The 26776-nt window shown below is 53.1% G+C and overlaps 10 protein-coding genes across 10 annotated transcripts; 5 read left to right on the top strand and 5 right to left on the bottom strand.

Annotated features, from left to right (window-relative positions):
• Positions 1–109: 109 nt before the first annotated feature.
• On the bottom strand, positions 110–2014 carry J4E87_009058 (uncharacterized protein; the record flags this gene model as incomplete). The annotated part of the gene is made up of 4 exons (XM_049380638.1): positions 110–496; positions 546–1628; positions 1677–1851; positions 1911–2014. 4 exons carry the CDS (start codon positions 2012–2014, stop codon positions 110–112), a joined length of 1749 nt encoding a protein of 582 aa, XP_049229701.1.
• Positions 2015–2348: 334 nt separating this feature from the next.
• On the top strand, positions 2349–3548 carry NCS2 (cytoplasmic tRNA 2-thiolation protein 2; the record flags this gene model as incomplete). The annotated part of the gene is made up of 2 exons (XM_049380637.1): positions 2349–2443; positions 2495–3548. The coding sequence occupies 2 exons, from the start codon at positions 2349–2351 to the stop codon at positions 3546–3548; spliced, it is 1149 nt and encodes a 382-aa protein (XP_049229700.1).
• Positions 3549–6082: 2534 nt separating this feature from the next.
• J4E87_009056 (uncharacterized protein) lies at positions 6083–10285 on the bottom strand (the record flags this gene model as incomplete). The annotated part of the gene is made up of 2 exons (XM_049380636.1): positions 6083–9928; positions 9974–10285. The coding sequence occupies 2 exons, from the start codon at positions 10283–10285 to the stop codon at positions 6083–6085; spliced, it is 4158 nt and encodes a 1385-aa protein (XP_049229699.1).
• Positions 10286–10948: 663 nt separating this feature from the next.
• Positions 10949–11788, top strand: J4E87_009055 (uncharacterized protein; the record flags this gene model as incomplete). Its single annotated transcript, XM_049380635.1, has 2 exons — positions 10949–11157; positions 11215–11788. 2 exons carry the CDS (start codon positions 10949–10951, stop codon positions 11786–11788), a joined length of 783 nt encoding a protein of 260 aa, XP_049229698.1.
• A 230-nt stretch (positions 11789–12018) lies between these two features.
• On the bottom strand, positions 12019–13932 carry J4E87_009054 (uncharacterized protein; the record flags this gene model as incomplete). Its single annotated transcript, XM_049380634.1, has 6 exons — positions 12019–12840; positions 12917–13071; positions 13165–13462; positions 13513–13560; positions 13611–13754; positions 13807–13932. 6 exons carry the CDS (start codon positions 13930–13932, stop codon positions 12019–12021), a joined length of 1593 nt encoding a protein of 530 aa, XP_049229697.1.
• A 751-nt stretch (positions 13933–14683) lies between these two features.
• J4E87_009053 (uncharacterized protein) lies at positions 14684–15595 on the top strand (the record flags this gene model as incomplete). Its single annotated transcript, XM_049380633.1, has 3 exons — positions 14684–14755; positions 14815–15251; positions 15304–15595. 3 exons carry the CDS (start codon positions 14684–14686, stop codon positions 15593–15595), a joined length of 801 nt encoding a protein of 266 aa, XP_049229696.1.
• A 2522-nt stretch (positions 15596–18117) lies between these two features.
• Positions 18118–19940, bottom strand: J4E87_009052 (uncharacterized protein; the record flags this gene model as incomplete). The annotated part of the gene is made up of 7 exons (XM_049380632.1): positions 18118–18729; positions 18789–19134; positions 19187–19347; positions 19396–19615; positions 19665–19727; positions 19778–19871; positions 19901–19940. The coding sequence occupies 7 exons, from the start codon at positions 19938–19940 to the stop codon at positions 18118–18120; spliced, it is 1536 nt and encodes a 511-aa protein (XP_049229695.1).
• A 1366-nt stretch (positions 19941–21306) lies between these two features.
• Positions 21307–22392, top strand: J4E87_009051 (uncharacterized protein; the record flags this gene model as incomplete). Its single annotated transcript, XM_049380631.1, has 2 exons — positions 21307–21539; positions 21597–22392. 2 exons carry the CDS (start codon positions 21307–21309, stop codon positions 22390–22392), a joined length of 1029 nt encoding a protein of 342 aa, XP_049229694.1.
• Positions 22393–23620: 1228 nt separating this feature from the next.
• Positions 23621–24472, bottom strand: J4E87_009050 (uncharacterized protein; the record flags this gene model as incomplete). The annotated part of the gene is made up of 2 exons (XM_049380630.1): positions 23621–24258; positions 24391–24472. The coding sequence occupies 2 exons, from the start codon at positions 24470–24472 to the stop codon at positions 23621–23623; spliced, it is 720 nt and encodes a 239-aa protein (XP_049229693.1).
• A 288-nt stretch (positions 24473–24760) lies between these two features.
• Positions 24761–26759, top strand: J4E87_009049 (uncharacterized protein; the record flags this gene model as incomplete). The annotated part of the gene is made up of 6 exons (XM_049380629.1): positions 24761–24764; positions 24875–24928; positions 24980–25024; positions 25149–25241; positions 25291–25575; positions 25627–26759. 6 exons carry the CDS (start codon positions 24761–24763, stop codon positions 26757–26759), a joined length of 1614 nt encoding a protein of 537 aa, XP_049229692.1.
• Between the last annotated feature and the right edge of the window lie 17 nt (positions 26760–26776).

The following is a 26776-nucleotide window of genomic DNA, read 5'->3' as shown; positions in this document are numbered from 1 at the left end:
AAACGCTGGGAACGCCTAATCTATCAAACAACATGTTGGGGATAACGCTAACGTCATGAAAAGTGTTGTTGGCCATCCAACGCCGTTGTTTGACGCGTCAAATCCACACCTAGTCGTTCTTTCGACCAGTTAATCTGGACCGCTCACTGTCCTTCGCTTTTGAATTCGATGGCCCTGACTCGTCTGAATCATCCGAGTCGTCTGAATCATCCTCCTCATCCTCGCTTTCTTCCTCGTCGCCACTTTCTTCACTGCTCCACTTATCATCCTCGCCTACCGCGAAGATGGTGTCGCCATCGAGGCTCTCCCTGGGAGGTACAATGGGCTTCTGGGCTTGCGGTGCGGGCAATGGCGATACATCGCGCGCAATGTTGTTGTTGTTGTTGTTCGACCTCTGCGCTGGGTCGTACGAAGGGGGTTGGTCTGCTCCTCTCTCTTCTTCATCAAGAGAGTCTCTCATCGAGGCAATTTCGAAGCCTTCGTCATCTTGTGCAATCTAAAAAGTCGTTAGTAAGAATGTGGGTGCTATATTCGCAAAAACGTACCTCATCACTCATGGCGAACCTTCGGTTGTTGGCCGTTGGTCTCCACATATACGCGACGAAACAGACGTCGGCCAGGTAGACGAGGTTTAGCCAGCCATCGAGCACGAACCACCGTGTCTGCCAATGGGTTGGCGCGAAGTCAGGTGTCGAAGCTCCAGCAAAAGTGAAGCTATTGATGAAGAAGAACCCAAAAATGACGACAATGCTCCCCAAGATGCACCACCATAATCGCTTGTACATGGTAGCTTTGACGTGCTGCTTGCGCTCCATCAGGTCCTTCATCGTGAGGTTTAGCGAGTTCAGAGTCCAGATGTAGAATGCCGTGAGGGTAGCCGACAGAGGAAGGATGACCAGCAAGACTAGAGGTCCAGCGTCATCGGGACGAACAGTAAGCGAAGCTACAGCGTAAATTACGCCGAAGATGAAGTGAGCTACAGCAAGCCAGCGAACGACAGTCATGGTCTTGCCAAGAGAAGGCTTGACAACGCCGTATCCCATGCACACGATCAACAGGAGGAAGAACGAGAAGGAGTTGCGGAAAGCGTTCAGTACAGCGACGACGATCATGAGAGCTTTGGTACCGACGTTGTTACCGTGGCGGTTCTGGTAGTCGTAGTAGCCCCAGGTCATCAGCATCTCCACGACTAGGAAGACTAGGATGGCCGTGATGTAGTTCTGAACGGCAAGAATGTCGTGGCGATTCTGGAAGTATAGGAAGCCCCAGAATGCCAGCACGACGAAGTACACAATTGTGATGCCGCCGTAAAATGGGAGCTTGGCGATCTGGGCCGCCTGGAGCTCGCCATAGGCATTCCGGAATGTCACAATAGCCTCGAATTCCAGTTCCTTGTCTGCCGCATTCGCAGCCACACAATAGTAGCCCGTCTTGATTGGGACCTTTGTTTCTGCGGTGGAGACTGGGTATTTGATCGGTTTCGGGTCGTCGAGATTGATGGCGTCGGTTCGAATAGGCATCTGAGAGGCGTCTTCAACGTCTTCTGCAAGTACCCATTTGCCCTTATCTTTTTCGTCGCAGAGTTTCAGTTTTATCGATTCGTCGTCGCAAATGTAATGGCGGTTTTCCTGGAGAAAGTCAGTTTGGTCATGCGGAGAGTATCGGGACCCACGTACATCATTCACGGGCAAGTCGGAAGGTGCGCCCAGAAGTAAAGTGTCTTTCCATTCCCAGATCACCAGGCTGACAGTCTGGTCCTTGATGCCCTCGTTCTTCTTGGGATCTTTTATGAACTTGACAAGTATGAAGGGATCGACCTTGCCTCCCCACGATTTCTTGCTGTACATGCCGCTGGACTTATATGAGCATGCTGCCTCTGGCTAACCCAAGATGCACATCTTCCTACATACCTGCACTTTTGCGTCTCCTTATCAGAGAGCGTCACATCCATCGCTGCTACTGCTGTTATCGTAGTGAACAGCAGTAGAGCGATGTTGCGCAGCCGTGCCTTCATCTTGCCGGATGTGAGGCCAGCTGGCGGAGCTGACGGCTGGAGGTTTGCGGCGCTTCAGGCGGGGGTATGCGATTCGATCCGAACTGGCGACAGCGTCTTTCCGTCAATTCCTGGTTAACGGCGGGTCATGGGTGGGAGTTGGTGTTTAGTTGACGATGTTTGGCTTGCGCGTCAACGTTCCCGATCGTCACCTACGGCCGCCTTCCCGGTAGCTGTTAGCGCGCATTCCCAGAGTGTGGCGCAGCCGGGCGTCAAAGGGCAACCACGACCAGAACCGCCGACGAGTCAGCCCTACCAAACACATTCACCAAAATCAGCCCAACACACGCACATTATGCCAGGCAAGCATATCGCTGGCGCCTCTGACGAGCCTTGCAGACGATGCAAAGACCCTTCAGTTCTTGTTGTGCGCTCCGAGCCGCTTTGCCAGTCAGTTTACGCCACCTGGAGGGGAAGAAGATTTCGCTAAATTTACTATAGTGACTGCTTCGCCCGCTATGTGCATACAAAGTGCATCAAGCGCTTGGAATCGTTTCGCGTTAATTTTGGAGCAGAGCAGCAGCGTAAGATCCTAGTACCCCTGTCCTTTGGGGTCTCTTCTAGCACTCTCCTCCACGTACTGGACCTGCATCTCAAGACGCAAAAGAGCAAGACTGGCCGTACCGGATTTGAAATTAGCGCAATATATATTGAGGATCCAGAACAGAAATTGCAAGCTGCGCAGCTACTCGACAAGGCTCGCGAGCAATATCCGGACCATCAGTACGCCTCACTGCCGCTGCACGATGTATTTCGCCTGGTTCCAGAAGATGCCTCAATACGCTCGTTGGTGCCGCAGGACGACCAAAAGGCAGACTTGAGTCCCGAAGAGCAATTTGTTCACATGATCAACTCTCTCACCTCGGCCACGGCTCGTGCGGACGTGCTCTCTACCCTAAGAACACGGCTAATCGTAGAGCACGCGAAGTTGGCCGGGTGCGAAAGCATTCTCTGGGGAGATAGCACGACCAGGCTCGCTCAAAAGACTCTTGCCGAAACTGCCAAAGGCCGAGGGTTTTCTCTGCCATGGCAGGTCTCAGACGGAATGTCGCCCTTTGGTCTTAACTTCCACTACCCACTTCGAGATGTCTTGAAGAAAGAGCTAGTATCATATACCAAAATGGCGGAACCTGGACTATCGGAACTCGTACACGAAACATCAACAGGCGCTACCCAAGCGTCAACAAGCTCTAAGAACACAACCATTGACGACCTCATGACGCAGTACTTCGAATCCGTCGAAGAGAATTTTCCAAGCATCGTCGCAAATGTAGTTCGCACGACTAGCAAGCTCGAGGCTCGCCCCGATGCTCTCTCAGATCCGCAATGCAGCTTGTGCAGCATGCCTGTATCTGGCGGCCGGTTTGGCATACACGGCTGGGGTGGCGATCAGCAGGATGGCGACGACTTTGAATCCGCAGATAACAGAAGGGACATCTGCTATGGCTGTACAAGATCACTGCCTAAAGCCACGATGAGCGCTAAGGGTCCTTGAACGCATTGTTGCAATGTACACTCCTCGGATTTCGGTGTTTCGGAGCATCGTTGAGTAAAAGAATGTAGCCAGCTGTGTGAAATTGCGCAGTCTTTCCTATTCTTGGAACTCAAGCTCCGGTGCTAGCGACGATATCCTTAACTGAGCGGCCTGCATCGCGCGGTTCCTCCACTTCGAAGACTTTGTCGAGTCATCGCCAAAAGTATACCCGCTCCGCTGCGAATCCAACTCGCTATGTATCACACGAGCTCATTTAGCATCACTTTACGCTGCTTGTGCGCAAATCCATCTTGCGAGTAGTGGTGTGAGCGTGGGAAGACATAATGTGGTGGCTTATCAGATCTTGTTCGGACTGGGATTGCAGAGCCTCAATGCTTAAACGATTCGATAGTCTCGAATAGGCTTACTTCCGCAGTCTGCATTCATGATCCAATCTTGCGCCGGTGGGACAACTCGAGTAGGGTCTTCAACAACCCAGCAATTCGATACCAATGTGTAGTTTGCGGATTCGTCGCGTCTCAAGACAAGTGGGGTCGGCGCACCGATGGGAATTATGACGTGGTCTCCGATGGTGACAGATCCAGGGGCCAGCGCTAGGTATCCGTTGTCTATGTTGATAATGAAGTCGAGACCATAGAACTGTTCTCTCTCCGATATTCGTTCTATCGTCCCAAATGGTATTGCTTTAAGAGTAATGGAACGACCATCCTTGTTGACTACGACGCTTGGCATGTGCTTGAGTGACATTCCGTTCGTGGTCTGCAATGGGCCTGCTGTGAAAGGTTCGATGTCAAACCATCCGTCTCCGTCCATCGTTGGAAGATATATAAGTTCACACCTCCAGTCCGGTACCCATGACGGTAAAGTTCTTGGGGTCTGACATCCTCTATATCGAAAAGCTGCGGCACTAGATAGTAGATTGAAAGCTGAATTAGAGGCGAGCGCTGCTTGAGCAAATTCGAGATAAGCTTGTTCAGTAGTCGCCGTGTAATCCGGTTTGTAATAGATCATTGACTTGTGCGTCATCGGAAATGGCTGCGCGGTATCCTTAGTTACGACGTCGCAGGATCCACCTATCAGTGCAAATAGGCGGTCTCGATCGTCGCGACACTGTTTGTCACGGAAACCGAACATCATAGTGAGTATGTGAAACCTGGCATCGTCAACTCTGCACATAGCAGGCTGACCATCCGGTAGCTTGTAGACCTCTGATTGAAACGATTCCCAGCTATCGTGACAGTACCATGTGTCATGCTTCTTGAGGTGTATGCTGGTGCGATTCGCATTCAAATGTTCTTGAAGGACCTAGATCATGTAAGCTAGATGCGGTGATCTCGACTGCACGTCTGTAATGTACGTACCCATCTTCGTGTGAACCAGTTACTTATCGGATATTTGTCTGGTTCCACAGTGCCTAGAAAGATATGCACCCGCTGGGCGTTGTAATATATGTCCCTCATTTTCTGCACTTGCTTGCCTCGCTCGACCGCATCATCCTGATTGATACAAATGCCATCGATCCAGTAGCGGTGGTGGTTGGTATTTCCTGGTAATGATGCGATTCGCCAAAGAATTTCATGAAGACTAGGCTTCACGTGAAGATGGCTTTTTCCGCTGTCACAAAGGATCTGATGGTTCTGCGATTGATCTCCCCAGACGTACGAGACAGCTTCGTAGGTGTCCATCGCTTCGCTTAAGAGACAGTGCTCTATGTCGCATTCAATAACATTGCTGGTGGCGTTGACAGTATGGATCTTAACGACTCTTATCTCGTCGTTGAAATCGTTGAGAGGAGAATACACGTAGGGAGTGCGCAACGCGATTTCGATTTGCGCTCGATCGTGACCATGAACTATCTTGTCGTCTAGACTGCTATTGGTCATAGCTGCTTTTGTGCTTAGATATTGCTTCGTATGCTGTCAGCTTGTCGTAGCTAGAATAGAAAGAGCAGACTGCGTGTTATTTCAGGCAGCCTTGAGACGGCACCATGTCGGGACTGTGCCACATGAGGGCTATGCTGCGATCGGCGGATGAAAGAACAGGCGCAGCAGTCGCATCCTTCGCACAGGGGTGATTGTGAACGTCATCGTTTTGGTATTCGCGCATCCAACATTCCGAGCCTTGGACGGTACATAGTCAATTAATCAGGCGGTCACTGATTGGAGCGGTAACACGTCGTTGGCTAGACCCCGGGCGGACGAAAATGTGTTGACACAGGAGGGATTAAGATAGCAGCATTATTGAAATGACAGCTGGCATGACGTTACGCTTTATTATTTTCGATGTGAGTGTGCCCAGGTGTGAGTGTAGGATGTTGAGGAAGCGACATCCGTGGCCTTCACCCCGCGCTAACCCTTGTTTCTGTTGACGATTAGCAACTGCAGGGCGTAAAAGGAAGGAGCACCCAACAAGCCCTAAAGCCTTTTTTGCAGCCAGACCTGTACTGGAGTAATTGGTAAATTCATTTACACCACTGTCCTAAGGTCAATCGTACCCTATGATCTAACAGTCCCGTCTAGTAAGAACGCGGGCGTCTAAGCGTCCAATCCATCCCTCTCAACCATCCGTCTAACGACATCAATAACCTCACTCTGCCTATCACTAACCCCCATCCCTGGTTCCTTCACCATGCTCTCCAGCACACCATCCAACATACCCCTCAACCGACTGACCAATACACCAATCCTTGCCCAACCCCTCAGCCTAATCCACTCATCAACCACCAGTCCCCTACCCAGCGTATCAACCTTGATCTCTCCAGCAAACAACAGCAGACTGTAGGCGTTGAACGGCGTGATGTCCCTAATGAAGACTTTACTTGTAGCCATTTTGTTGAAGTATGCAATGAATGAAGCGTTGTGTGGGAAGGTCTGGCTAGCGAAGAGGGTAGACGATGGGTGAACAAAGACGCGTCCGTTTTCTTGGTTGAAGTACTTAATTTCGCGGGCTGAAGGATCGAGTTCTACGGCTCCAGCTATGCCCGCTGCAAACTTCTTGTCGGGGAGCTGGATGCGTGCGATCTGCGGGTTGAAGGACCCGGCGATCAAAGCGCGTAAGAGCGCGTCATTCGCGTTGTGTTTGTTGTAGTACGAGTGTGTGGAAGGATTGGCGGAGGAGTAGTGTGTCGGAATGAATGAAATCTCCTTGAGAGACGACAAGTACTGGGTGCGATTGGACGCTATGTCGAACATGGTTTGGGGGTTCAGTCGGTTGTCTTGACACCAGAAGCGGAGGTCTCGTGTTGATGTGCCTTTGCTGCGCAATGCAGACCACTGTTCGTACGCTCGCAGGTCTACAAGCAGATCTCCCTGATTGTTGGAGAAGGAAGCGCGGAGACGGTCGAACTCATTCCGAGTCTCCTGATCTCGCTCTCGTGGTGATATGAAAGGGCTGCGAGCCGTGAGAACAGACGCGATCGTCAGCACGGCTTCAAGACAACCAAACGTCGCGCCATATACTAGAAGCTTGCCCAGTCGCAGATCTGCCGGGATCATGGACATGTGTCGGCCAAGTGCAGTGAGTTCGTCGTCTGTGATGGCACCCATCTGCGAGAGCAATTGGATAGCACCCTCTACCGCTGTACTCTCTGGCGGTGTGAGCGCTGAAGCAAGGAAGCCTGTAACGTCCTGCACCCCCATTGCCTTGATGGACAGACACATCTGCTCAAGTGGCACACGTCGAATTTCCGGATCCGGTCGCTCCATCATCTTGGCTTCAGCGTTGCGTGTGTACAGCTTGTAGCAGTCGCCTGCTCGGACACGCCCCGCTCGACCTCGACGCTGTTTACATGCTGCCCTTGAGGCCCAGGTTTCGGCAAGGCGAACCATGTTGTTTTGCGGGTCGTAGCTTGTTTCCTTGACCCTACCCGTGTCGATGACAGCGACGATATCCTCGATAGTGATCGACGTTTCTGCGACGTTGGTACACGCGATGACCTTACGCTTGCCGTGGGGAGCAGAAGGGAAGACGCGCTTTTGCTCGGCTGGCATGAGTGATGCATGTAGAGGCAATGCATGGAGATTTGCGAATTGACTGAGCGCTTGGAGCGTCCGATCAATCTCCATAGTACCAGGTAGGAAGATAAGTATGCCTCCATCCTTGGTACCGAGCTGGCGGTCAATGTGACGAACAGTTTCCGCGATGAGGTCGTAGTTGATGCCGAATCCGATACTCCGGAGATTTGCTGAGAACGATTTGTCCTCGGAAGCATCTTCGTCGGCCATACCATATCCCTTGAACCCGGTGAAATGTACGACATCGTCGACATAATAGTCCGTCACGGGATGAGTGCGACCCTCAATCTCGACACGACCGACAGGTCCAACCTCTTTGAAGTACGCTTCGAAAACAGCAGCATCGAGAGTAGCGCTCATCAAGATGACCTTGAGATCTTGTCGCTTTCTTAAGATCTGGCGCAAAAGAACAAGCAAAAAGTCTGTGTCCAAACTACGCTCGTGAACCTCGTCGACGACAACGTGACTGACATCGGCCAGGGCGGCAACGACATCGTCGGCATTGCCACCCGACGTTTGTAGACGTCTTAAAAGTACACCAGTTGTTACAAACGTGATCTTAGTAACTCCTGGCTTCTGTTTAGATTCTCCGCGGATAGTGTACCCAATCTCGTCGCCGACCTGAGAGCATCGCTCATCGGCCACACGATCAGCAAGACCAAGCGCTGAAATTCTGCGTGGCTGGGTACAGATGATGTTCGCAACAGCACCAAGCTGTCGCTGTATCAGATCATCGAGGACGAACTGCACCGATTGAGTCGATTTTCCCGATCCAGTCTCACCTGAGATGATCGTGACCTTACAGTGGTTGACGGTGCGGACGATTTCATCCCTCAACCTCCACGCTGGTAGTGACTGCCGAGCGTTCATCATTTTTTGCTGAGCTGGAGATCCTTGCTTAGCCTGCCAATCCGACAATATTCTTTGACTAGTAGGCGTGGCGGGTGTCCAGTCGATAGGCCTTCTGGGTCGTCCCTTTGCTCTTCGTTTTTGACTTTGCTGTTCCGACGAGTGATCTGCTGCTGCAAGGCCAGAGGAAACATCGGTCAATCTTCCTGGGTTCTGGAAGATATCACCGGCGTTCGTTTGGATCCAGTCTACGATATCGTATACCATAGGCATGCCAATGAAGTTGGCTTCAGCGTGGAGAAGCGCTCGGCGAATGATGCTCAAACGAATATATGCTGGGATGGCCGCCTCGAACGTGATGATAGGCACGACCGCGGGGTAAGGACCAAAAGGCTTCCTAACCTGTAGTATGAGCCGCTTTCCTTGTTGCTTAACGTCTAGCTCGATGCGACAAGATTCGGGCGCAGGGCGCGAAAACAGACCGTCGTATATTGCCTCAAGTGATGACATTTCCACCTCCCACGGATCGTCCTCCGGAGACGTCTCAGGCTCACCATTGCTCAGCGAGAGATCTTCCAGATCTTGTACTAGGCTACTCTCTTCCTCATCTGGTCGGAGTAGACGAGCTTGTAGCAACGCCGCGGCCTTTCTCTCATCGCTGCCTTGACTATCGTATGCTTCTTCGCAAAGGTCCATAGAGTATCCGGCTGCAGCAAGGCGCTTCACGGCACCCTCACGCTTGAGGTTAGAGCTAGCCATACTGACGCCAGCAACGTAGCCTTCTGGTAACGACCACGATGGTAGGTCGTCTTCAGGTACATGAATGAGAAGCCATTCAATAATCTCCTCGCGATCTTTGCAAAAATCGGCGGCCTCCTCGACGTGGCTTCTCCGAAAGCCAAGGTTCGCGATCTCCTCGACTAGTCGGTTCTTTGTAGACGGCGCCATCTCAATCCCGTTCGGGTTCCAGAGTGCGTCCCGGCGGATGAGACGCTCGGCTTCTTTGCGTGTTCTCTTCCCAAGCTCGATCTTGGGCACTCTCTCCCATCCCTTGAGCAAGTTTCGGCTAGGCGCTGGGCCATTGGAACTTGGCATGGCGGCACCTGGCTGTTGGTTGTGGGCTTTCTGCGCCTCTTCCTGCTGTTTTTGCCTCTTCTCACGCGCCTTTGCTGCTGCTTCCCTCGCCTTCTCCCTTTCAGCAAAACCGAAGAAGGGGTCTGCCTCATACATCCATCCTTTGCCCTCTTGTTCATCCCTCTTCTTGAGGTCCATGAATTGTCCCTTCCAAAGGTCTTTATACGTGGGCGGAAGCATGGTGTGGAGGTTCTTCCCGCTGGCGACTCGGAAGAGAGTATAGGCGGCGGCAAAGTTGCGCGCTTCGACGGCAGTAGGCTGATGGGCTTGCTCTTCGAGCTCCGACGGGATCTTGATGGGAGGTAGGGTGGTGGTCTGCCGTGTCTTCTGGTTCATCTTGGAGAGTACCACAGCGTAGGCAAAATGCTGGTCGCCATCTTTCCGCTGCTGTAATTAGCAATGGCCTGTTTTCACGGCGCGACTACTTACGATGCGATAGTCAGGCTTGCTCCACTGCTGTTTCTGAAAGTGTTCCGACAGTAGGTTGACCGGGAGCTTTCCTGTCCACGATGCGCCGGCGATGAGCGTCCTTGTATCCGGCTTCTTGGGACCATCCTCAGCAGCTCCAGCTGCGGACTTCCCTTTGCCCTTACCCTCGCTCTGGGCGGCGTCTCCGCTAGAACTCTCGCCCTTCTTCTTTTTGGGTTTGCCGTCACCGAAAACAATGAACGATGTGTCTTCCTCAGGAGGCACAGTCTTCTTGGCGGGCTTGCCACGGGGAGGGTGAGCGTTCTTGGGCATCGTGCGCGATATGTTCAGTGTAGTTGTACGTCCTGGACTCCATAGAAGTATACTCAGGCAAAGAGTGGAGGTATGATGATGTGATTTGTTCGTGGGCGGTGAGAAGGGCGCAGTCGCTAATGAAAGGGCTCAACCACCGGGATCAATATTGCACCACCCTTCAGCGAGTCCAAAGAGGAAAGAAGCACCTATGATGGCAGCCATCGCGAGTTCCTGGCGCTTTCACTCGAACGCGATGCGCAATCCGAAATTCCGATGATTGCAGGGATGCCTCGGTACGCTTGGACCCACTCCGAGCCTCATCGTCATCGTTGCTTCACGAAACCCTCACGAAGCATTCACAAGTTTCGATGCGCCCACTGGCCCCAAGTTTGTTAGCAGCCCGTTTGTTTCGCGCGCCGTTTATACAGACCTCAAAAAAGCATACCAGATCTTTCCGCAAACCTAAACGCGACAACGGATCAGCAATGACGGACCGTCCAAACAAGACGGATACCCACGATGCCATTACAGACAAAGAGATAGCAGGCAGGGAAACGGCGAATCAAGCTCAGCCCGCAATCGATCCTGCCTCTTCAAAGCGCCCCAATGCATGTACGTCTCATTGCACGCCTCCTACAATCTCAACGCGCAACCTTAACTCACGGTGCAGTCACAGAACTCATGACGCAGTCGAAGAAACCAAGATCACCCATCATTTCCGCCGCAGACGGTCCAAGTACGACACAGAAGGCTGCCAATAAAGCTAAGCGTTGGGACGGACGGAACGGGCTGGGCGTCTATATCGAGGCCCCCGAGACGAACCCTGAGAACAAGATACTGGAGTACGACGATGACTTCGTCGTGATAACCGACAAGTACCCTAAGGCGAGGTATGTGCCCATGGTATTGGAGAACTGAGGAGAACTAGCGCGCTGACGACCAACAAGTGTACATCTTCTACTCATCCCGCGGAAACAGGTCTACTACGACCAACACCCGCTCCAAGCTCTCTCCACAGACCCAGCCTTCCTCGCCGAAGTACAAAGACGCGCCGTCCGTCTCAAAGAACTCGCGGCATACGAACTCCGACGTCAATATGGCGACTTCAGCGCTTCAGATAAACCATACAACGAGGCTTTCGAGGCAATGATGAGCTCTCCCGACCCACCACCTCCACCCGAGGAGCGCGCAGCACTCCTTCCACCCGGCCGAGACTGGTCTAAGGATATCGCAGTAGGCGTACATACACATCCCTCGATGAACCATCTACATATACATATCTTCAGTCGCGACATGCATTCAGACTGGATGAAGCACAAGAAACACTATTTGAGCTTCAACAGTAGTTTCCTGGTTCAATTAGACGAGTTCCCTCTAGAAGAAGATAGTAAGAGGTTTTCTCCCGGAGATTGGCCTAGTTGGGACATGAAGTGTTGGCGATGTGGGAAGAACTTTAAGAATAAGTTTGCGGCATTGAAACAACATCTCAATGAAGAGTTTGACGAGTGGAAGAGGCAATGAATATGGCAATGTTGGCCCTGAACACCATGCCCGAATTCAAAATATTTTGACCCTGAAGCCTACATTGCATCAAGAGTTTGCGAACTTCCGTTGCTGACACCAATGTAGACTGCGGGGTGTTCATGAGTGGCAACTTGATTCGGGATACATTAAAAGTTGCTAATGTCTGAGATTCTACCAAGCCATCTCCCATCGGCGACTTTGTCATACAGATCTCCGTGCTCCCCCATCTAGCGAACGACCAGGGTCTTGACGACATTAGTGTCGATATCATGCAAGCTCGCTGGGAACTTGCAAGACTCGCCGAAAATACAGCTCTTCGTGCCCTTGGCATAGTGAATCTTGTTGGGCGGTGCTGGGCAGCGGTGGCCATAGATACACCTAATATCCTGACAAACACTGCCGTTGCTGCAAGGTGCCATGCGGGCAACAAGACGGAGGGTAGCCAACTCGTCGCTGGTAGGTTTGTACGCGTGGAGATGGGTGCATTTGGTGTCGTAGGGGCATTCGGCTCGAAGGAAATGAACGTTGCACAATTTGATCTTCTTCATGCGGTCCACCTCAGCTTTATCGTAGTCCTTACACGGCGGATCGACGCGTTGGCCGGCGCGGTTACGTGCGATGACTTCTTCGCGGTTCGCGGGCTTGTACACTGGGGTCTCTGTAACGGGTGGCGGTGGAGCAGCGGCCTTAGCGGCCCAGTTCAGCAACGGCGCTGGTGGATCTGGCTTGAGTGCCGGGAACGTACTGTCCGAAGCCAGTGTTGATGTTGAAGGCGTTCTAGGCAAAGCCATCATTGTCGCTCGGTTTGGCAAAGGACTATCCATGATGGGAGACTTCGATGGGGCTGGGAACCGGCTTGGGAGACCGGTCGAAGCTACAGACGCCTTAGAACTATCGTTCGAGTCGATCCTGCCCGGGACAAATGCCGGTGGAAGGCCGTTGGCGTATGTACTGGCGGCGTATGTAGGTCCAGATCCCCAAACCACGAGCTTGGTCTCCCTGAAGAGACCTGGAAACTTCTTCGTTTGGTACGGCAGGCCGACGAGTTCCTACAGAGAGGTGAGGTTAGCGTCCGGGCTGTACGAGTGTTCGTGGATTTATGGCTCGCGCGAGTCAGTCACGTACCTTCTCAAATGGAACACCCTCAAGGAGAACCACCTTGTTTGTCACCTGAAGGCGATCGGAGCACTGCTCAAGCGTTCGCGCGTAGCCATTATCGTGTGAGCACCCGAAGAAGATCCGACGGCAATGATAATCTTGGGAGTATAATTTGAATAATTCTAAGATTGTCAGTACAGTCAGAAGCCTACATGGACGTCTAAACTCGGAAATAGCTTAGGATAGTGGGTTTTGAGGAATACAGTAGCACTCACCGATGATCTTCTCGTCAGCGCGATCTTTTCCCGCACCGACGTCGATAAAGTCGAACAATGTCTTTCCCCGCGTGAATCCACGCACGAAGTCCTCAAACTCGATGATGTCTTCATAAATCCCCCTGCGTACGAGCACGTCGCCCAGCCCCCGAACATTCGCATAGATGCGGCAGGCGATGCGGTAACCGAAAGGGATGTCTTGGCACTCATTCTCGATATACTCGTGGATATCGGCGAACAATTGGACAGCAGCCCGGCGGCCACCTTGCTCTCCCTCGCGGAGGAAGTCGTCACTAAACTGATATGTAGTCAGCAGACTGCACTCAACTCGCAGTACGTGGAGCTCACAATCATGCCGTCGCCGTCAATCAGTACCATAACAAATGGATTCTCAGCCTGTCACGTCCAAGTCAGCTCCAAAGCGATATGTGGCTGGATGGGATTACCATATTCCGCTGCAGGTTCCGATGCGACCTCTCATATTGCTGCTTCTCATTTTGCCATGCGAGGATCCAGTTGCGATCGCGGTCGCGTTCGGTGGCCAATATCTGGTACTGTTGGTGCATAAATTCATACCGATTTTTCATTTCCTATTGCGCGTCAGTCACGACTGAGTGATAGTGACAGTTACAGTGCACTTACGGTCATAAACTTCGCCTTTTCATCCTCGTACAGCTGGAATTGCTCGAAGCGTCTGGTAAAGTCTGCTAAATCGGCGTCGGAGGGGCCCGGTGAAGCCAGACCAAGGCCGCTGAGCGAAGGCGACATGTCGCAAAGGGCGTAGGCGACCGGCGAACAGGTGTGTGACTGGAATGATAGAGAATAGAATGACTGCGATTTACGTGTATGAGAGAGGGTGGAGAGAAAGCAGGTGCGGGAGGGTCGTGCGCTCTTCCTGCGGTTAGTAGAGATTTTTCAAGCCCGAATAGGAAACTGCAAGTGAAGGTGAGTTATTGCGGTGACATTAAATATCACTGAGCAGTGAAGACGGCCAGTCTGGCTTTTAACGGTATGCAGCCATGCGCAATGCCGGCGGGCAGCCACTCCAAGGCGGTGTATATGCAATTATAGCAAACTGCAGAACCATGGGTGCCTCTGGGTTTGAAATAGAAGGAGCGACATTTGCGGCGTGGATGCCATGTACAACGCGATATGGCGCGTACCAGGGAACAGTCTATACTTGGAAGGGGCCAGCCACAGAGAGTGTCAAGCGATAGCTCATCTTGACGCCAGGATGATAGAAATAAAATGACCTAGAAGTCTACATTGAGCTCAGGTTTTGCGACATTTCGTGTTCATACTGATGTAGGCTGCAGTGCACCTGACCACCATCTTCGTTGTAGGAGAGGAGGTGGAGAGACGGCGTCGCATTGCCGCGGCTCTAGTTCCGTCCTCCGACGCCAAGAGGCAGCTGCGCCCGGACGTCACTTCCCAGAAGCCACGTTCGAATTACCCCATCTGTTCCCACACGCCGTCCCTCCTCCTCTCATCCCTCTCCCCGTCTCGTGTCGTCTTCATCATGGTCAATTGGAAGTTTTCATCTCTGCTCCTGCTCTCTCTCCGAGCTCTCGGCACCTATGCTGAGCCCGCGGTAAGCTCCAAACTTTCTGACGCAGCATGACATCAGATGGCTAACGGTCGCGTCTCCAGGCTGAGAAGGTGCAACAAGCAGTAGACGAGCCGCAAACGCCCAACCTCAATGTCGCCGTTTCCGTCTCTTTCCCGCAGTCTGAGATCTTCGGCGTCAAGCTCGTCAACGGCCAGGCCACCCAGGCGCGTCTGTCTGTGGTCAACAATGAGCCAACCCCCGTCGGCGTCACCATTGTCGGTGGCTCGTTGATCCAGGAGATCAAGGGAGAATCTCAGATCCTTCGCAACCTCACTCGCCAGCGCTACTCCATCCAGATTCCCGCTGGCGCCAACGAGACGATTCCCTACAGCTTCACGACGGAGATGCACCCCCAGAATCTCCGCCTCCAGCTCGTGACTGTGCTGAAGGACAGCAAGAACAATCTCATCACCGTCCCGGTCTACAACGAGACTGTCAGCATTGTTGAGGCGCCCACTAGCTTCTTCGACCCCCAGATGTACGTAGCAATCCACCACTCAGCCTGGACACATGTACTTACTTCTCTCTAGCATCTTCCTGTACCTCGTCCTCCTTGGCGCCTTCGGTGGAACCGTGTACTTCATCTACAACACCTGGATCTCCACCTTCTTCCCGCAGAAGAAGGGCCGCGGCAAGGGTGGTGAGCGTGCTAAGGCGTCTTCGGGCCAGAGCAAGAAGGTCGACCCCGCCGATCAGGTTGCCGTCGTTGGTGCTGATGGTCCTGCTGTCACTTCCGGCGCAAAGGCCTACGATGAGAGCTGGATCCCTGCCTCGCACCTTCAGCGCCCAGAAGCCAAGCGCGTCCGCAGCGGCCGAGCTTAGATTCCCTGAACTCGACTTTAAATTCTTTGGGACAATTGGATAATACGAACGGCATGTTAGCATGCGTGTTGTGTGGATATGCTTGCATGTTCGGATACCTGGGCGCAGTTGTGCGCTGCAAGATACGTTAATGCTGCGGATGCAGAAGGCTTGGATAATGAGTTGGATGTACTATATCGCGACGTCTAAAAGTTGGCCGACCTTGTACGATATGAAAAGAAATGTCATTTCTCTGACTAGGACTTGCCAGACATCCGCCTGAACGTGCTGTCGTGGATGCAGCCTTGGAACACCGTTACACCGCAACAATGACGAGACTGGGCTCACATGTCGGGCTGATTTCTCAATACCCGCGGAGTCTGGCTTCTCACATGCATTGCTTTGCAGTTACACCCGCAGTATACATGAGTACTACGCATATATCTTCGCGCTAGTGCAAGCCGCAAAAGAAACGTTGTAGAGCAGAGCAGGTATTACACCGTTCGCTGAGGTTACCTGTGATGCATCAGCTGCCCCGCATCGCGATCTCTACGCCAGTGTCGTACATGCCATCTAAACTTACTCCGCTCAAAACAACATCTCTCGTATCCAGACTCACGGGAGATCCTCCGACGTCGGTGATCTACCTCGCGTCGTATCTTTCATCTCAGGCTAAAACTTGTCCAAACATTCGGTGGAAGCATGCTAGAAGCTCTGTGGCCGTCAAACCAGACGCCGTTGCTTCGCCCTAGCCAGTGTTCGCGGAGGCCCACCCCGCACTTTAGGCTCCGTGCATGACGTGTCGCAGCCTCCCATCTCCAAACAAGCACACACACGAGCACCATACAAAGTTCAAACACGCACCAACTGCCATCACACGCCTCGGCACCTTGGCTGCTTCTCGAATTGTGTAGGTGTGTAAGCTGCAAGTATATGCGCAATGCGATGCGCCTCTCGGCCCTTTTTTGCTTTTCCGGCCGTTTGGGGGTGGAGGTGGAGGGTCGGCTCGCGCAAACTGGGGGAAAAGACAAATTGCTCAAAGCACCGTAGTCGCACACGGAAAACCCACCTGGGCACCCGGGGTAACGGGAGCTAGATGAGCTGGACGCAACCCACGATCGCGTGCATGTCGTTTAGTCTGCGTTGATCGTAGTCGTCTCCTTTGGAACGAGAATCATCCGCCGATTGGGTCCGGATCCGCATGTGCAAGACGTGATGCTCACGATGCCGTGGGGTGATCATGGCTCGAAACGGGAAGGGCTTCACATGTCACGGCGCGGGCGGGTTTGGGGGGCACGCGCGCTAGAGGCTTGCGTGGATGGGCGAGTTGCTTGTGACTCCGAGGGTAGAGAGTTAGTGTGGGTCTAGTTGGGTGAGTCAATTTGGATTCGTGGATGGATATAAGATGAGTGGTTGCTGCTCTTGCTACGCGTTTTGCTTATAACAGACATTCCATCAGCTGGGAGGAAACATCCAACATCCGGTTACTACACATCGTACCATCGTGTCGACGACATCAAACAACAAGCCCTGCTCTTATTACCACCGAACGACCACCACGTTTCATCCTCGAGCATACCACATCAGACCAACAATACAGCTCACATCACATACACTATCACAATGCCGCCAGTCAGCCAATTCCCACCTGCGCGCGTCTTCCTCAAGAACGCAACCTCATCATCTCCATCATCCATCAACATCTCGACATCACGACGAGCCAGTCTGACATCACCACTAAGCCCCAGATACGCAACTTCATCAGCTTCGAATGCGTCACAGTCCATGGCACAGATGCTGTCGCAAAGACCAGGGGCTAGAGAGATGGATGGCGGTGCGAGACGAGTGACGAACTGAAGCATCGAGCTACTATTCAATTTCAGCGAATAACGCTCTCCCGACATACCACTCCAAGGACGCCACAGTCAACAGCATGTCGCTTGCTTTTGTCTAGCAGACGGACCTTGATGCGACATGAACGCCGAGACGCGAAGACCTGTGCCACCATATCGCGCCGTCAGGAGAGACGACGCAGAGCGCAGAGAACCGCTTGGATGTATCGCAAGACCAAAATTATCATGCAAGAACTTGCACCAAGCGCCGGACGCGTGTGCTCACTCACGAAGAGATCGTGGGATGTTTGGCAAAGGAAACTACAGCAGTTGCCAACGGCGTTTGGGTGTGGTTGCATTATATTTAGATTCACGATACCAAAGAATTCTCTTCAAATTCAAAAGTTTACTTACTGTATCATACCTTCTCTCGGTTTTCAGTGAACATGTTCCCTTCTATACATTACTAAATTCAGTACGGTTTCAAAGTCACGGTGACAACATCTACAATCTGAAGCTGCTCATGTGATCAAGCCAACGCAAACCAGCTCCGAAGTAGCACAATACCTACACTGTCTCATCATGAAAACGGTGCATTTGTGATAATTCAGATCTATAACGACTGTGTGTACTCATGAAACTACATCTGTCATCACTATGCCTTTGAACTCATGCCTTATCGTCACAGTAGAAGACGCACGACCCAAGCTCTCAGCCAGAGATCTTCTTACCAAATGAGCTCCGCGCCACCAAACTCCTGAACCTCTTGCCAAACACATACGCCGGAATGGTAAGCGCACAGATTCCCAGGTTGATGACCGTGATCCCGTCAAACACCGCGCGTGGTCCGATGTTGGCCATGATGCCGTTCGCGTACGTTGTTGCGATGAAGGTGAACACCGCCTTTGTGAAGTTGATGGTGACGAAAGCCTGGTTTGCATCTTTGGGGTGGCAGTCAATGACGTAGGTCAGACTGGCTGTTGACGCGAATGGCACAGAGAGCGAGTGGATAGACATGAACACCAAGGGCCAAACAATGGGGTAGCCAGCTGAAGTGCTCATACCAAAGCCGAGGAAACCGATCGTGGCGAAGATGACGGCAGGTATCATCAGAGTCAGGCGGAATTCAGGCTCGAAGACACCCTTGTTGCGGCGGGCCATGAACTTTGCGAGAGCATCGGCTGTCCAGCCAGAGAGGGGTGAGCCAATGAGTGCGACAACGAGGAGAGGCAGGTTGGTAAGACCGACTTGTGCCGGGTTCAGCGAATACGGTGGCGCAGAGAAGATGTTGACGGATAGGACCGAGATGGTGAGCAGCCAAGTCTGGGAGGGAAGATGAAAGTCAGCGCATGTCTTGCAGAAAGCTGATGGAATCTACTCACAAAGTAAGACCCGTACACGATAGTGCTAAAAAGTACTGCCGGGAACGCTATGAGCGGCACAGGCTTCCAAGCGTTCTTCCAGAACGACTCTTGTGACAAGCGGCCACGGAAGAGCGCTAGCTGGCTGCGGTATGGCTCTCTCTCCTCTTCGAGCTCGAAAACGGAGGAAACGGACTTGTGCTTCTCATTGACGGCAAGCTTGTCCGTAGTAGGACGGGCGCCATAGTAGGTGGTCTCGACAACGAAAAAGTACATGCCGAAGAGGATCGGGATGAAGATCAGTGCAGAGATGCCGAACGTTGCCTCGAAAGAAACGTTCTGAATAATAGCACCGGCGATTGTCTGACTAAGATTGGGTCAGTCCGCGGGTGCGTTAGAAGGGGTCGAGAGGAACTTACCCGAGAAGCACACCAGAGGCTAACATGCAACCCCAGACTGCGATTCTAGTACCTCTTTGGTGGACAAAGTACATGTCGGACACTGTGGAGGTGACGAGTGTCTCGAGAGGTGCTGATGCAATACCCTGCACGACTCGCATGACAGCGAGAGAGACGAAAGACTGCTTTATGTCAACGAAGAACCTGTTAGCTCATCTTTCGATACATACCCTGGTGAAGAATCCCCACACGTTCGTTGCAAGAAGGATGACGGTAGAAATGATGAAGAAGGGTCGCTTGCCCCAGATGTTCGCTCCGGCAGCTGTGAAGAACGTGGTGAAGCCGATCCAGAAGGCCAGAAACCCGATGATCAGACTGGACACCATGTCGATGCTGACGTTGTACTTCATTGCGATGAGTGGAAGTGCGGGTGTCACCATGGGCCCAAGACTGGCGGAGACTCAGCTTGTGGAAACAATGGAGTGTCTTCGATGCTTACGCTGTCGTTACACCAGAACTGAAAGCGAGCAGAATCATGATGCACTCCTTCCTTTTCGGTGACCTGTCGCGCGTGAGACAATGTATCGTGACAGAAGTTCCATAGTCTCTCACCAGTTGAGCGGATCGTTGGGACTGTCCGAAGGCTGTGGCTGTAGGATAACATCGCCATCGCGCTTGACGTCGCTGAAGTCAACCTTTGTGTCTACTGAACAGGGATTAGTGACACCGTGTTACTGTTCCGACGGATGTATCCTACGGGCAGGTTCAGAGTCATTGATGGTAGATGTTCCCGGAGGAGCTGCCATATGGCGGTCTTCTAGAATTCCGAAACCCATCTTGATGGTACCTAGGTCTGCGAACGTGAAAGAGAAAGAATGGTAACGAGAATAGAAGGAATGTAGTTGACTGCCGGCAGTCTTTTCGAACGCGCTGCGTTGAGGATGAGTAATTAAAATGTATAATGAATGAAGCAGCAGCAGTAGGACAGCGAGGCCAGCTCTGAACGATGAGTGCCTTGGGCCAACCTCTCTTATGACCGCATTGCGATAGGGCTCGAGGCATCAAGGGTAGCCTGATACTAACGAAACTACGCTGAAGCGTTTGAGACAAAGCGATATACCAACCATGCTCGTCGATCGACGCCTTGCATGGGCTTGACTGCCGAAGCCTGACCAGGGCTAGCCGAACGCGACGTCCAACGCGACGTGTTTCAGTATGTCGGAACTTCCCAGAGATATATAGCCCCAACCGCCAGTAAAATCCGCGGTCACAGAAAACCCAAGTGTCCGGATACACCTGGAAAATATGCCTGATTGGCAGCATATCTATCGATGCAATCGCTGGTAGTTGGTTGTGGACGCGTCTCAGGCAAATCCAGTTGCTTTGAAGACATTGACGTCTACCAAGACACCATCCCAAGCATGTCCACGCGGTGATATGATGACATGGTGCGCCACCGTGCTGTCTTGTTGGGGCCGTTTTATGTTATCGGGAGGTGGAGGTAGACAGGTAGATCCGATGGCGCGTGTGGTGCCTGACCCTGGAACGGATGATACAAATGTTGGCGTGTTGCGCGTTGGGTGCGAATGCCCAGATCTTCTGTAAGCATTGCGACAACTCTCAGTAATCCAGGTTGCCCTCTGTGACTGTCATCAGCATAGCACACGCGTTCATGCGCAAATGTTGAGCGCTCTTCACGTTTCGCTTCAACTGCCGAAGACAAGACGCGTGATGATCGCGTGTCCAATGCGCGACATGGTATGCATGAAAGTCGCGTCGATCATGCAGGACAGGAAGCTTGACAGATGTGCGATGAGCGTTGTACGATGTCGATGTTGATGGAAGGCCGACTCCAGGGCTGCGACAAAGTCGGCAACCCGTGGAGCTGATCGCACTTGACCATTTACGGTATGGTGCCCGACGTCATCGCCATCGTGGGGCAGCGACATGTACCCCGCGACGGGTCATGGCGTAGATGCTATTGGAACCGATTACTATTGGAAGAGATTACTATTTCCTCCGCTACAATTGCCATTTAGCCGCAGTACAGCCGTTATTGGGACTACATATCTCGAGGGGAGTGAGCTGTGCAAGATCTTCCAGGAACTCCTGTGCCATCAACTTGCGGAATATTCATCAAGATGTCTATCGGCATAGCTATCATTGGAAGCGGCATCTTCGCCAAAGAAGAACACTTGCCCGCCATTCAAGACACCCCGTCATTGAGCCTGAAAGCTGTTTACTCACGATCACTCAAATCGGCAAAAGCTCTATCCGAGAAGCTGTCCGACGTCGAACTCTACAGCGACGACCAGGATGGCAAGAAGTTCGAAGACCTACTGAAGAGGGATGATGTAAAGGGCGTAGTCATCGCGTATGTACACTACCTGCTACAATACGAAACTCGACCCGCTAACATAGCACAACTCAGACTACCGATCCTCGCCCAACCAGACTACATCAAGAAAGCCCTCGCAGCTGGCAAACATGTCTTTGCGGAGAAGCCCATTGCGAAGGATCTAGAGACCGCACGCGAACTGCTCTCATGGACACAAGACTCCTCCAACACCTCTGCAGTCTACACCGTAGCTGAGAACTTCCGCTTCATCGACTCCTACGTCTGGGGTTCTGAGCAGGTCGCTTCCCTGGGCCGCGTCCTTACCTTCCGCGTACGTGTTGCTGCCATGGTGTCGGCAGGAAGTAAGTACTACGAGACAGAATGGCGCAAGAAGCCGGACCACCAGGGCGGTTTCGTGCTTGATGGTGGCGTGCACTTCGTAGCGGCGACACGTCTTCTGCTACAAGGTGGCGGCCGAAAGATCAAGAAGGTCAGCGCATTCACCGCGCAGCTTCAGGAGCACCTTCCGCCTGTTGACACACTCAACGCCACTATGCAGCTGGACAACGATGCTTCTGGTACTCTGTCCATTTGCTTTGGTACCACCGACACTGGCTCTGAGTACCTGGTTGCCTGCGAGAAGGGCTCAGTTCACGTCGCTCGCGGCAAGGTCACCATCACCAGGGATGGCAAAGACCCAGAGACGAAGGAGTTCCCCGATGAGGGCAACGGCGTGAACCAGGAGATTAAGGCTTGGGCAAAGAGTCTAGAGCAAGGAAAGAGGAACGAGATGCAGAGCCCCGAGGAGGCGCTGAAGGATCTAGAGATCTTGGAGAGTTGTTTGAAGAGTGGAGAGCAGGGCGGTAAGCCAATCGACGTCAAGCAGTAGATTATGTCGCGTTAGCCATGTGCACCTTCCGCAAAGAGATCCAAAAGTAGAGCTAATCTGCATTCATCTCAAGTCTCTTACAAACTGCTGTCGTCATAAAGCAAGTCCTTCTAAGCTATCTTACACCTCTCTTTCTTTCTCTATCTTTTGCGTAGCGCAAATATATGTAGAGAATACTAGATTCTATGCCTCTAGGTAAGTAAGATATACACAACAAGTAAAAAGTAGAACATAGTAAAAAGAAAGTTGCAAAAAAGAGCAAAAAAGCATCTTCTATCCGAAGATAGAAGACGACGTCTAACCATTGCTGATTTTTCGTTTCTGGACATTATTGTCTGTTGTATCCTTCAAGGGTCCACATGTTCCTAAAGGCAGACTAGGGAATCGAACAAGGCACCTTGGGTGAGTTGGGTCTGGACCGATTAACCATTCGGAAGCCGTTAATATTGTGGTTGCGGGCTTCTGTCTTTGGTCGTTCCTCTCGAACTTCAGCCAAGGCGGCTTGTTGATGGAAGATTGGGGATTTGAGTGCTATATATTGGGGGAGATGGTGTGGAGTGTGGGGTGGGACCTGGGATGGAGTGAAGGCGCGTTTGGAGGCGAGTGCGCAGGTGCCTGGTGAGAGCGCTGCGTGCGCGGGTGTGCGCGTTTGCATTTTGAGTGTTTGTTGTGCGATGGCGGAGGGTCGGGGCGCCGGCGGAAAGCGAGAGTGATGGTGGTGAGAGTGATGACGAGCTTAGGGGAGACGCTCGCACTGCTCGATGGCCGTTTGCCAGAGCGAAGGTCTATCACTACTGCGGGGTCTCGAGCAAAGGGCGGAGGCTACGTCGTGTATCCCAAAAGTAATGGCAATGCGTAGCTACTGCGGAGGTACTAAGCGTTAGCTACGAGGCCTTTGACGAGTATGAACTCACTTGTGGCGCGACTCCGAGCTGTGATGACCTTCTACACTCGAGCCACAACTTGAAGCCGATGAGTTCGCATAATGAAGGAGCAGAACTAGATGACCAAGCGCACATGTATGATGATGAGGAGGGTCAAGATAAGAATTGGAACGATGAGTGAGACAAGTATTCGGTGAAATGATGAGAACAACAATCAAGATCACCAGTTGCGCAATGTGAAAGAAAAATACTAGGAATTCACCAAGAAAGAGAAATGAAACATATCTTACATAACGCATTCCAGGTCTTAAGTCTACGGCATGCATGGCTAAAAGGTCATCCTCTCATTTGGTGGTTTGTCCCCGCTCTTGCATTTCCTGCATCTTCCGCTGCGTCTCCAACTCGAACGCTTGCTTCTTCAATACATCAATCTTATCGTCAATTACAGCGATCTGCGCCTCGACCCGGAGAAGCTTTTCTTGCATCATGTTCTCGTAATCGTCATCGGTCAAGACTTGCATAGGACTCCACTTGCTCTTTGCAATCTTTTGCATAAAGTTCTCCTTGGGCTTGGCTTCACCTCTCGCTCGTTCCTGGATCTCGCTGGAGTTTTTGGCGTCGAGGTAATTGTACCCATGTTGTCCTACCCAGCCGAACAGAGTAAACATGATGGTACCCGGAATGACATTCCGAGGGCCGCGAAAGAGGAGGCCGAGGTTGAAACCAGTCAGTCCACCAGCAAGGGCTGACGCGCGAACCTTGTCAGACGTGGTTGGGTTAAGGTCGGTGCGAGGATAGACGGGTGCCCCGCGAGTGAGGTTCCACCAGTTCAGTAAGCCAGCGTGGTTGAGGACTGACGTGCGGATGCCCCAGAACGTGCTGCCAATGGCGAACCATTGCGCTCCTGACACGATGGAGAAGAGAACCGGAGTTTGCGTGCGGATAGTACCGTAGAAGGCACCAATCACAGTACCAGGAACAGCTGGAGCAGGTTAGGCAAAATTTATGAGGTGAGAAAAAGCTGACAAGACAACGATTACGCAGAAGTGAGATGGAAGCGCACGACTACACTGAAGCGAGACTACGTGGAGTGGTGAAAAGACCATGTGCGTACCTGAGGCTCCGCCAATATAGAGGGCTTGCCGGGCAACCTCGAGGGGCTGCGTGACCTGGTCTGGGTCATGTTTGGCTTTCATCGCTCTTTCATGGGGGCTGAAGGTCGTGAACCAGATTCGGGTAATGACAATGCAAGGTTCGCTCGCCGCCGTTGGAAAAGCAAAGGCGCTGACTAAGCGAGGCCCAACGAACGCACAGCCTGAGCTTAAGATTTCCGTTCGGGAAAGTCTCAAGAACTCACCCCACACACGCTTCAACCACAGACCCCGCAACCACCAAGACCACACCCGAGAGCAAGAGACCGCTCTCCAGACCCGAATCAGACAGCGCGCCGAATCCACTCGCGCACAGTCTGCCAAACCGCAATCATGGGTACGTCGCCGTGGTGCGCACGCAAATTGCAGGCGTCACTCGAGCCGGCTTTTTTGCCCCGCTCTGTACCGCGCCCAAAACAAGAAGCCATGGCTGACGATGTGTTGTAGCGCCCAAGAAGAAGCAACAGACCATGGGCCTGGGAGAATTCCTAAATGACCAATGTACGCCCCGCCTACCTGCCCCCGAGCGCGCAGACGACTGACATGTAGCAGCGCTAGGATCATGGGCCGACGAAATGGAGGACGCGCCAATGCCTGGTGAGTGACACGCATTCTGCTTAGGGAGTGGCCCCGTGTACTAACGTTTGCAGGAGCCGGTAATACACCCCACCAGCTGTCGCAGCGCGAACATGCACATGACGGAAGACTGACACATTTTTAGGTGCCGGTAGAAGCTCTGGCTATGGCGGCGACAGGCCTACCTTTGGCTCTGGCGGCGGCAGCGGCTTCGGTGCTGACCGCGCTGGCAGCTACGGTGAGGAGAGCATACTTACACGCATTCGCATATACTAACAACTCCCCAGCCGACCGTGGATTCGCAACTCGCGAGGCGCTCCCCATGCCCTCCAAGCCCCCGTACACTGCCCACCTGGGCAACCTCTCCTTCGATGCCACCGAGGGCGACGTGACCGACTTCTTCGCCGACTGCGAGGTGACCAACGTGCGCATCGTCGAGGACAAACTGGACCGAAAGCCCAAGGGTTTCGGCTACGTCGAATTTGGCAGCGTTGATGGACTGAAGAAGGCGCTTGACCTGTCCGGCACATCTTTCCAAGGCAGGAATATCCGTGTCAGCGTCGCTGAACCCCGTACGTTATGTGTTTACAGGATGCACGCAAACGATTACTGACAAGTCACAGCCAAGGACCGCGAAGAAGCCCGCGTCATCACAGACTGGACCCGAAAGGGACCCCTCCCTGATCTACCCGGCCAACGCAGTAGCTCCGGACGCGGCGGCTTCGGCTCGGGCCGTGACCGCGCTTTCGACGCAGGATCTGACGCCGGCAGCGAGCGTGGTGAGCGTCGCCGCCCACCTCCATTCGAGAGCGACGGAAAGCCTCGCGACTTTGGCAACTGGGAGCGCCGAGGACCCCTTTCTCCATCCGCTGCACCTCCCCCCAGCGAGGGCGGCCGCACCCGAGGTGGCTTCGAAGGAGGTCCCCGCGAGGGCCGCCGACAGTCCCCCGCCTGGGGTGAGGGTCAAGGCACTGAGGGCTCTCGTGGGCCCCGCCGTGAGTTCCAGGAGCGACCGCAATTTGAGAGGCAGCCTACTGCGGCAGACAATGACAACCAGTGGCGATCCAAGATGCGCCCCGATGCGCCTATCAAGTCGCCAACATCCACACCCGACGCTAGCACGCCATCATCACCCGCACCGCAGGCCGCTGCACCCGCCGGCCGCCCTCGCTTGAACCTGGCCAAGCGAACCGTCTCTGAGGCTCAACCAGCTCAAGACGCGTCCACTCCCTCGGACAAGCCCAACCCATTCGGTGCCGCCCGACCCATCGACACCGCTGCTCGTGAGAAGGAGATCGAGGAGAAGAGGCAACTTGCTTTGCGCCAGAAGAAGGAAGCCGATGACAAGGCGCGCGAGGAGAAGAAGGCCAAGGAAGCCGCGGAGAAGCCAGCGCCCAAGGACTCAGCACAGCCAACGCCGACAAAGAAGGAGGAGAATGATAGCGAGGAGAAGCCCAAGTCCAACTTCGAGATCCTCCAACGGGTGGACGAGGGCAACTCTGCCGGCCAGGATGAGGATGCCGAGGGAGAGATTGTACACGACAAGGACGTCAAGCCGCAAGAAGTCACTCGCGACCCACCGAAGGCTGAACAAGGCTCATGGAGGCGGAAGTCCAGCACAGCTGCGGCCCCTGAAGGCACTACTACCGAGGTCATGGACGACGATGGCTGGAGCACTGTCACCAAGCCCACCAAGAACGTTAAGAACAACCGCCGAGGAGGCGGAGGTGCCCCGGCCCGCGCCATCGCGTCTTAGGTGGACGTATCAATATT

Source organism: Alternaria ethzedia, assembly GCF_023757985.1.
Source record: "Alternaria ethzedia strain BMP 0044 chromosome Unknown scaffold_31, whole genome shotgun sequence".
In the NCBI taxonomy this organism is placed as follows: domain Eukaryota; kingdom Fungi; phylum Ascomycota; class Dothideomycetes; order Pleosporales; family Pleosporaceae; genus Alternaria; species Alternaria ethzedia.
Note: the sequence above shows the minus strand (reverse complement) of the source record. Positions and strands in the feature narration are given on the sequence as shown.